General features: G+C 43.6%; 1 protein-coding gene across 1 annotated transcript in view; it reads left to right on the forward strand.

Annotated features, from left to right (window-relative positions):
• The window catches only part of myt1b (myelin transcription factor 1b), a gene marked incomplete at its 3' end in the record, with an annotated part of 121633 nt that extends 111484 nt beyond the window's left edge, over positions 1-10149 (forward strand). The window contains exons 16-25 of the mRNA XM_084070041.1: positions 737-894; positions 1052-1114; positions 2382-2450; positions 3704-3766; positions 4203-4286; positions 5788-6009; positions 7527-7621; positions 7854-7957; positions 8428-8571; positions 10006-10149. Coding sequence (XP_083926167.1) covers positions 737-894; positions 1052-1114; positions 2382-2450; positions 3704-3766; positions 4203-4286; positions 5788-6009; positions 7527-7621; positions 7854-7957; positions 8428-8571; positions 10006-10149 — 1146 coding nt within the window. The remainder of the gene's footprint in view (positions 1-736; positions 895-1051; positions 1115-2381; positions 2451-3703; positions 3767-4202; positions 4287-5787; positions 6010-7526; positions 7622-7853; positions 7958-8427; positions 8572-10005) is intronic.
• Between the last annotated feature and the right edge of the window lie 479 nt (positions 10150-10628).

The following is a 10628-nucleotide window of genomic DNA, read 5'->3' on the forward strand; positions in this document are numbered from 1 at the left end:
AAAATAGAGGGATAAGAGGAGAGCATCTGAGTGCACAGTAGTTCACTCATGTTAGTCTCTTGTATACAAGTAAAATCACAGTGCTATTTTATCCAATTGTAACTCAGAAAGTGTAGAAATGTGCACTCTCAGAGTTTAAAGCTGCAATCCATAACTTTTTTAAGTTCATAAAATGTTATTTTTTTTACCAATCTGTAAGGTATAGTACGGTGGTTGGAGGTAGTCTCCCTCCTCTTTTATTGATTTAGATCCTGTAGTTAGTTGGGTAGGTTGACTACAGTTCGACAAAAAGTACTGCACTAAGTGAAGCTCAAAGTGTAATATCTCCCCTGCCCAAATGGGCTTTCCATTCAGCAGTAGAAAGTTCACCACTCGTGCCATGACACTGAGTTCAAATCCTGGGTAGGACATAGAGCTTACGGATTGCACCTTTAACACAGGGTTTTACTGTGCAGGCTATTGGTAGGACATAGAGCTTACGGATTGCACCTTTAACACAGGGTTTTACTGTGCAGGCTATTGGTAGGACATAGAGCTTACGGATTGCACCTTTAACACAGGGTTTTACTGTGCAGGCTATTGGATTGGATGAGACAGATTGACAAAAGAAATCCATCAAGCAAATTGAATACTTACAGTACCTCACCAAAATGCACAGTGATGTTTTGAATAATAATTGAATATTGGCAATGCACTAATGTTGCGCTTATATTTATGTTGTCTCCTCCCTATCTAGATGGAGCACACTGGCCACTCCTTCGCCTCATCCGACCCTGAAGACGGCGACATGATGCAGGACTGTCTGGAGGACAGGAAGTACCCCGGAGAGGTCACAAGCCCAAATTTCAAGGTCAAGTTCCTCCCCAATAAGGACCCCAAGAAGGATCTGCTCCTGTAAGTGACCGAGAGAGAACGTGAGAGGACATACGGTCACCCTGTCCCTTACTGTGATATTCAATCACACCTCAATGTGTTACTTTGTAGTCATTGGTGCCTCTCTCATGCTTTCCTTCCTGGCTGTCTGTTCCTCTTGCTGTGTCTCCTTCTCCAGGTGTCCCACCCCTGGTTGTGACGGCAGTGGCCACATCACCGGAAACTATGCATCTCATCGCAGGTAGACAACACTCCACATACCACACATACCACACCCACAATATATTCATACTTATCAAGGGCTATTTTCACATTTTTAGTCCAAGTCTAAGCCAAGCCATGGTGGAACTTTCATACACACTGTCCACAACATGACCGGTCTATGACGGGAGTGAACGTGTACAAAATCTCCAAATGAAAGACTGCATGACATACAGCATAAACAGTACAGTATACTGAATATAAAATAGGGGTAACGCATGAAGGATGAAGCATAGGGGTGTGGGTGAAGTAAAATCCAGTTCGATGCAAACCCAGGCTCTGGCCAGGGGGACAAGGGTGTGAGTACATATCCATACAGATGCATAATAAAAATAAAAATTATATATATATATTATATATATATATACAGTGTGTGTACGTACGCACGCACGCACGCACGCACGCACGCACGCACGCACGCACGCACGCACGCACGCACGCACGCACGCACGCACGCACGCACGCACGCACGCACGCACGCACGCACGCACGCACACACACACACACACACACACACACACACACACACACACACACATATGTATACACAAACAGCATGCATGTATGTACTGTATGTATACAGATAGTATGTTGGGGTGAGACTGCTCCATTGCTTATTGCTTATTGCATTGTACCAGAATCCAAATGAGGCAAACCGCGTCTATTTCACATAATTCTATTTGACCCCTGCATTCCTGAGTCAATAATGTACACAGTAAAATCCCGAGCGTTAAGCTAACTCGTAAATGGAACCAAATGGACCCTTGCAGGTCCATTTGGATCCGTTTGTACACTCTCAGAGTTCACTTAACGCTCAGGATTTCACAGCGTGGCGTGAATATGACTTTGATATGCATCAGTAATTTACAGTCCACTTCCTCTGCCTGTCCATCCTTCTCCTTCCTATACGACCTTGGTATGCCGTGCATTCCTGATTTATTTTTTCCTTCTCTCACGTTTTTCTCTCTCCTTCCTTCTCTCTTTTCTCTTTTCAACTCCCTCACATTTACTCACTCACTTTTCCTCCCACTCTCTCTCTCCCGTTATTTTTCTGCCTATACTTCTTTCATACTCTCTTCTCCCTTTTTCATTCTTCCCTCCCTCTCTCTCTCTCTCTCTCTCTCTCTCTCTCTCTTCCCGCCCTCTCTCTCTCTCTCTGTCTGTCCGTCTGTCTGTCTATCTATCTGTCTGTCTCTGTCTGTCTCTCTCTCTCTCTCTCTCTCCCTCCCTCCTCCTCTGTCCTTCAGTCTGTCTGGGTGTCCTCTCGCTGATAAGAGCCTGCGGTCCCTCATGGCGGCCCACACTGCTGAACTCAAGTATGTCTGCGCTCTTTCTTTGCTGTCTTTTTTTCACTGCCACTTCAATGTGTAACTGCCACCGACTCCACCGCTGAACGCGCCACAATGGGGCGTTCTGCTGACATTCACTTCCCATTGTCACGCTGGCTGCTGCCTCTGCCGCCCATCGCATCTGTTGTGGTGTTTTCTCTGCAAACGCTGCTCGGACTCAATTCACTCTCTGCTCATCTGCACTGTCAATTTAAAGGGAGAGTGGCAGTGCAGTGTACATCATTGGTTCTCAAAGTGGGGTCCGGGGACCCCCAGGGGTCCTTGAGGGAGTTCCAGGGGGTCCCCAGCCAAATGATGGATAGTTAGGAACCAAATGGACCCTTATGGGTCTGTAACATTAATGTTGATCTTACAATATAAATCAGGGTTCCAGAGATAGAAATGCCATTAAATGGGGGTCCCGTTAGCCTGGGATCCAGTCTGATTCGCTACGTTCGGCGGACTTTTTTCTCTCTCTCCGCTTATCAGTCTGGAATGCACCCCATTGACTCGTTTTGCAGAACTACACTGGAACTACATATGTTACGTTAGGCAACGTCGTTGCTGATTGGATGTTGTTCAAACGAATGACGAATCACAACGATCACACTGTTTTTTTTTTGTCCCGCCCCGCACCACAGACCAATCAGAAGCCACGGCACGATTCGAAACGTTTGTCATGTCCCGCCTCCCTTGGAGATAGGAGGCATTCCAGACTGAGAAGCGAAGAGAGAAAAAAAAGTCTGCCGAACGTAGCGAAGCAGGCTGGATACCAGGCTAGGGTCCCGTAGCCTAATGCATGTCAAACTGGGGGTCCTTGAAATTAAAATGGTTGAAAATCACTGCATATATTTTCAAATGGGGGTCCGCAGGCTAATAAGTGTCAATTTAGGGGACCTTGACATGAAAAGGTTTGAGAACCACTGCTGTACATAACGCATTCAGATAGATGGATGGATGGATGATGGATGGAGAGATTCCAAAGAATAAAGTGCATTGTTCCAACTGAAAGTGAATTGACCCCAAAGCAGCTCTGCAACCTTCTACTCCAATAGAGTCCATGAGTAACTAACTATATGAACGCATTTCTTCGGCATGAGTCTTTCCATGACGCCCTAACACTCCACAGCTCCATAACTCCACCATCAAACGTCCAACGTCCACCGTGTCCATTTGCTGTCGGTAAAAGTCGATCTCGTCATTGAGCACAGTGAGCTAAACATTGCTCTGCTATTCCCCAGATGCCCCACTCTGGGATGTGACGGCTCAGGTCATCTCACAGGAAACTACACCTCCCACAGAAGGTAACCCAATCCCTCTACCGAGCAACAGAAAAAGACCAAACACACAAACACACATACAGAATCCCACATAAACGCACACATACACACACACACACACACACACACACACACACACACACACACACACACACACACAGCCAGTGAAGTCTAGAGACAGATCATGTTAGCGTTAGATAGGGGCCACACACAGGCATACATTCCCACCGTATTTGTCCATGGTATCCTATTAAGTATTGTAGTTGAATAGTCCTTATTGTTATCCCCTTTTTTTAAATGATTTTTGCAGCAAACCTTTGTCGGTATATACGGGCTAGGGCCTCCCTCTGTCGAGGCATGCCCTAGCCACTAATATCAACCAGTTAAACGTAAAGACACAGCTTGAAGAAGACCTTTTTTCCAACCCCATGTTATCAACTCCATACTTTCTTGTTTTCAGTTTGTCTGGGTGCCCGCGTGCCAAGAAAAGTGGGATTAAAACAACTCCTACCAAGGACAACCAAGAGGACTCCGAGCTCTTAAAGTTCGTACCGCTCAGAAAGCCACGGCCCATAATGCTCTGCTCTAGTGAGATTTGACGGTAAAAAGTAAAATGCAATAGACAAAGAAGAGTGGGTAGTTTACTTGGATCATATACAGTATACTACAGAGATGGTGACCTGCCCCCTAGCTCCCCCCTCTTTAATGCATTCAGACCTACCTGTTTTAAACCACCTACTGATGGGAAGTGACATATCTTCACAGGCTGACTCTTTTTGACTGTAGTTCATGGTAGAGTATTGCAGCCTAGATCACCAATACAGTACATGAGATATGAATGGGTTTCATCCTTCAGTCCAACATTCTCACAAAATGTGGTTGAGTCAAAAGCTAATGGAAAGCACTCAGTGCTCGTGCTGTATCGATGCTTGATAGCTCTGGTTTTTGCAGTGGTGGACAAAGTACTCAACTCCAGTACTTGAGTCAAAGTATAGATACTCCTGGTCAAATATTACTCAACTACTCAAGTCAATCAAAGTCGCTCTGTCAAATTTGTACTTGAGTTAAAGTACTGGAGTACATGCCTTTATAAGTATTAAAAAAATAGTAATAGAATACAAGTATTCAATAGTACAAATTACAAAGTACATTTTGCTTTTAATATCAATGCTGTATTAAAATAAAAATAATAGAAAGATCATTAAAAAAACTACATTTCACTATACGTGTAATAGGGCTTTAGTGGTTAATGCATTATTGTACCTTTTCCCTTCCTAGAAATGTAGTTCAAGTCAAAAGTACAATATTTGTCTTTGAAATGTAGTGGAGTGAAAGTCTTATGTATCCAAAATTACAAAAATAAATATATACTTAGTGCAAGGACACTTTGGTAGAGGTTTGGGTCATGTACTTACTACTTACCTTGTCATGATGTAACTAGTCCAACTGGAGACATACGTACATTATATATGTATATTGCTTTGTTGTGCAGTTCATTGGAAAAATATATAATCCAAATAGTTTATGTGCTAAAAGAGTGACTTCGAGAGGTGTTTCATCGTACAATGGAAGTCACTGAGACGATAATTTTGGATTATTATGTTTTTCTAATCAACTGCACAACGGAGTGATACATGTCACCAATTGGACTAGTTACACCCTGACAAAGTAAGTACACACACAACCCAAACCTCTGCCAAGGTGTCCTTGCACTTTAAGTAAAGTGCTTCATTACTGTCCACCACTGTGTTTCAGTAATGGTTGATCCCCACATATTGCAGTAATGTAGGATATCATCTGGTCATGTAGAAAAATGACACTACATTATGACTGCTGCGTCCTTCCACCTGACATGTGTAGCTACAGCCTTTGATGAAATATCCTCAACTTTCTATACTTCATGCATGTGTGGTTTCTTCTTGTCTAACATTGTACCACCGATTTCTTTCTCCTCCGCCCTCTGTCCTTCCGTTTCGACCTCCCTTCCTCGTCCCCTTCCCTCTGCCCGTTTGCCTTTCGCTCCCTTGCCACGCCCTCCACAGCAGGTGCCCGGTGCCAGGCTGCGACAGCCTGGGTCACATCAGCGGGAAGTACGCCACCCACCGCAGTGCCTACGGCTGTCCACTGGCTGCCCGCAGGCAGAAGGAGGGCCTTCTGAACGGCACGCCTTTTTCTTGGAAGGCCTTCAAGACGGAGGGGCCTGTCTGTCCCACGCCAGGCTGTGACGGCTCAGGTCACGCCAACGGAAGCTTCCTCACACACCGCAGGCGAGTTATTATCAGACTAGATGGCCTCTAGTCCAGGGGTCTTCAACAGGGGCTCCGGGACCCCTAGGGGGTCCTCAGAGGTACTACAGGGGGTCCGCCAAAATCTTTGTTTAATGGGGAACATTAGCCGAAAATAGCAGATCTACAAGCGCGAGGCGTTGTGAGCTTGTAGATCGGCTATTTTCGGAGAGTTGGTGTAGAGGGAAAAAAGAGCAGACCAAGTACAGAGCCAATGGTCAAGTTGACTAAATACTGAGAGTTTAAAAGGTTAACTGTCTGAAAATACACATTAACATTATGAAATCTATCAAAAAGTTTAATTTGCAACACAATTTGATACAATATGTAGTGGGGGTCCCTGCTTCATCTTTCTCTTAGCTAAGGGGTCCTTGGGCTGAAAACGTTTAAGACCCTTGCTCTTAAGGTAGGGTAAGTGATTTGCTTTGGTTAAAATAAGTGTTAAATAGCTCTATATTCTGATAGTACTCATTGCTATAGAGTGTTTGTTCAGTATTAGGAGACTCCTTGTCTCTCCAGCTCTTTATTAAACAGAAAATGCATTTTCGTTTCAGTTTCAGTTTCATTTCCAATTTTATCCAACCAGGACAGAGAACTCAGTCAGGATATAGATTAAACAAGTGAAATTGGAAGTGATGACACTAAGAAATGAGCAGGCAAAATTGGATCTGGAGCACTATAAACATTAAGCTTAAAAATGGGTACTTTCTCCTGATTGGCTGAGATTTTGACACCTACCGAAAAATGTATTTTGTGTTTATTAAAGAGCTGGAGAGACGGGGAGACTCCTGTTACTGAACAAACACTCTATAGCAATGATTACTATCAGAATATAGTGATTTAACCTTTTAACAAAATACTTTTTGTTTTAAACAAAAAATATCACTTACCCTACCTTTAAGGTAGTTGGTGTTTATTGGCAGCACGATTGATGGGTTCAGGAGTTTGACACCCAGCAGTGTGTGTTTTTGGTTTGTGTGTCATATCCAGTCCATGTGGTTCTCCAAATAAAAGGGGAGAGGGTGTCATACGTTTTTGCGGGTTAGATAATGTCCTTCATTAGTCACATTGTCAGTGGAATATTGGTGACAAAATACTTAGGAATCTCAGGCCTTTGGAGATGTTGTTAGCACCTGCACGGAACTCAGAGAAAACACTACGCTTCACCACCATGTAACAAAGAAGCTGATAAAGAATGATGATATAATAGTGAATAAGTAGCCTACACGTTACAGCACAGTTTTCAGAAATTATTTGAAGGGAGATGCAGAAACTGCTAGCTGCTGCTAGCATTCTAGCTGTGCTTTTAGGGATAATTCTAACATGGGAAAGGAGAATATTATTAACTAACCCAGTAGACTAGAAAACAATAGCTGTACTGTAGCTGCAGGGAGGGGTACAGTATGTGTGTTTTGGTGGAATACAGTGCCTGCGTATGACTTCAGAGCTGTTGGTCAGCTGTATTTAATGGTGACTCCCTGCGTCCTCCTCGTCTGCAGCCTGTCAGGATGCCCCAGAGCCTCCTTTGCCAAGAAGAAAGCCGCCAAGTTCCCCGGAGAGGAGTACCTGAGCAACAAGTTCAGAGCCAGTGATGGTGAGTGTGTGTGTGTGTGTGTGTGTGTGTGTGTGTGTGTGTGTGTGTGTGTGTGTGTGTGTGTGTGTGTGTGTGTGTGTGTGTGTGTGTGTGTGTGTGTGTGTGTGTGTGTGTGTGTGTGTGTGTGTGTGTGTGAGTGTGTGCCTGCCTGCCTGCATGCGTGCGCAACAGGTTTCCTTCTATTCTATTCTATTCTAATGTGCCTGTCTCTGTGGTCCCCCCCCACCTGTAGTTCTGGATAATGATGAGGACATCAAGCAGCTCAACAAGGAGATCAATGACCTCAATGAGTCTAATAATGAGATGGAGGCGGACATGGTTAACCTGCAGACACAGGTGCGTGTCTCTCTTCATATCTCCCCCTCGTATCTCATCCACCAACGTTGTTGCTTTGATCCGTTTCACCCCCCCGACCCACATTCTTGGACTGACCATGAAATACAGCCCTGCTGCCATAAATAACGCAGAGATGGAATGACACAGTTGAAAGACACTGTTTTAACCACATGAACCCTAACATCCCTATTCTGGGCATATTATATAATAATAGACAGAAATAGCAGATCTACAAGGTTCAAGGTTGTAATTATTACATCTTGTGCACAGGTACATAATTACATTTTAATTTTGTTCAGCTTCCTTCAGACAATGTAACAGCATAGGTATAATAATAATAATAATACTTTCTTTTTGTATTTTTGTACATTTCAGTAAAATTTTGATTTATTATTTCTACATTGTAGCATTGCTACTTTTGCTTTTGTAAAACAAGTAAAGCATACTTCTTCTACCACTGGCTGCTGCAGATCTGCTCCATGGAGAAGAACCTGAAGAACATTGAGCATGAGAACAAGATGATCGAGGAGCAGAACGAGCATCTGTTCATGGAGCTGTCTGGTCTGAGTCACGCCCTGATCCGCAGCCTGGCCAACATACGCCTACCACACATGGTGAGTTCACACACACACACACACACACACACACACACACACACACACACACACACACACACACACGCACATACGCACACACGCATTCACGCACCCACGCACCCAAACACACACGCGCGCGCACGCACACACACACACACGCACACGCACACGCACACGCACACGCACACACACACACACACACACACACACACACACACACGCGCACATACGCACCCACGCACCCAAACACACAGGGTCCAATTTATTAGTCACAACACAGCTTTACAGGTGTAAATCAGTGGGTGAAATTTGTTTTTCTTGCAAGCTCCATCATTTTGTTGTTGTCCAGGAAAAGAAAGAAAAGGGAGGGGGGCAAAGAGAGGGAGAACAACGAGAAAAAATCAAATCAAAGATAGCTACATATACACATAGCACAATAAGCAGGTACATGAGGTTAGACATAAGGTGCAAAAGGTAGCAGCGCAACGGTACAAATTACACAAGTGTCCCTGAGCAAGACATTTACACTTAACCCCCTAACAGCTCCCTTCAATGGAAGTCAACTGAGAATCTAAACAAGCTTGTGACATTCACTCCATAACCAAAACCCCCATACTACAGTATATATGCCTAATGAGTCAACTTAACCCTAACACTAACCCTACACTGAAAGCCTAGACCCTTGAAAAGTGAGGACCAGCAAAATGTCCATACTTTATAGGATTATCCTAATCTTTTCCTATCAACATGACATAGTATCCTCCCAAGGACAGACGTGCAGGAACATACATAAATCATACACACCACACCTTACTAGACACATTCACATACTGATGCTGACATACAAATTGACAGCAATAAATTATGCTTCATTTGTAGTTGAAGTTATATAGCAGTTATATATACGTTTTTTGTTGTTTTTCTTGCCTCTGATAGCGAAGATGAACTATAGTCAATTAGGTTAAACGGTCACACTGGTGGTATTGTATTTTAACCCACTGACTATAAGTCCCAGCATAATTTACATTTCAGCAGAAATGTTTGGTCGTTTATTGAGTTTTTTACCAGGAAACCATTATTTTCCATTCATTCAGTACGATATCAACGTGTTTGAGATAGTTAATCCAAAACAGTGACATTGCCTTTGTCTTTTTTTCCAAGTCACATTATCATTTAGTTTTAATGCAGCCCAGCATTTGAAGTCTAGCCGAAAGTCGTCACTAAGGAAATGATTTTTTATAAAGAAAATTGAAACATTCATGACTTCTTCCCTGGTGACAGAAATACCAGCTGTTGAAGCTGTGAATTTTAAGGTGGGTTTATCACCTGAAAGTTACAAAACAGGGAAATGAGTCAGCTATACTATGACTCGTAGTCAGTGGGCTAAAGATACAAATGTTTTATACCTTGCCATTCTCAGTCAAGATGGGTTGTCATTTGCGTCATTCACAGCAGGAGCCCATCACGGAGCAGAACTTTGACAGCTACGTGAGCACCCTGACCGACATGTACACCAACAAGGACTGCTTCCAGAGCCCGGAGAACAAGGCTCTGCTGGAGAGCATCAACAAGGCAGTGAAGGGCATCAAGGTCTGAGCCTTGATTCGAGGGGTGGGGGGGGGCGTTATGTCCAAAACACCACTACCCAAGAGAAGGAGGCGGAGGAGGTGAGATGGAGCGACGGAGAGAAGCTGGGAAGACTGAAGTAGTCGAGACTCTACAGTTATATTTAAAGAAAAGTTCAAATACAAAAAAAAACAAAAAAGTTAAGGGCATTCAGGTTTTCAAAAAAAAAACACAAAAAAACATGGCAACTTAAACACATAATTTACAACCCAGGGAAGCACTCTGTTTAAAGAAGAATCACAACAAAGTGACGAGGACCAAAACCCCACACCATGCTGCTGCTGGGATTGGACAGGAAGTAGAAAGAGGAAAACAGGAAACCAAATCCTTCAGCTGGAATGGATGGAAATGAAGAAGAATGATACTATTTATCTTAGGGCAGAGGGTTTTTCATTTGCTATATGTTTACCTGTTGTCACTTTTTTGTCCTGAACAGTTTTTTGGGGGGT

This window comes from Gymnoscopelus microlampas (assembly GCF_963454915.1).
Source record: "Gymnoscopelus microlampas genome assembly, chromosome: 10".
NCBI classification, from domain to species: Eukaryota; Metazoa; Chordata; class Actinopteri; order Myctophiformes; family Myctophidae; genus Gymnoscopelus; species Gymnoscopelus microlampas.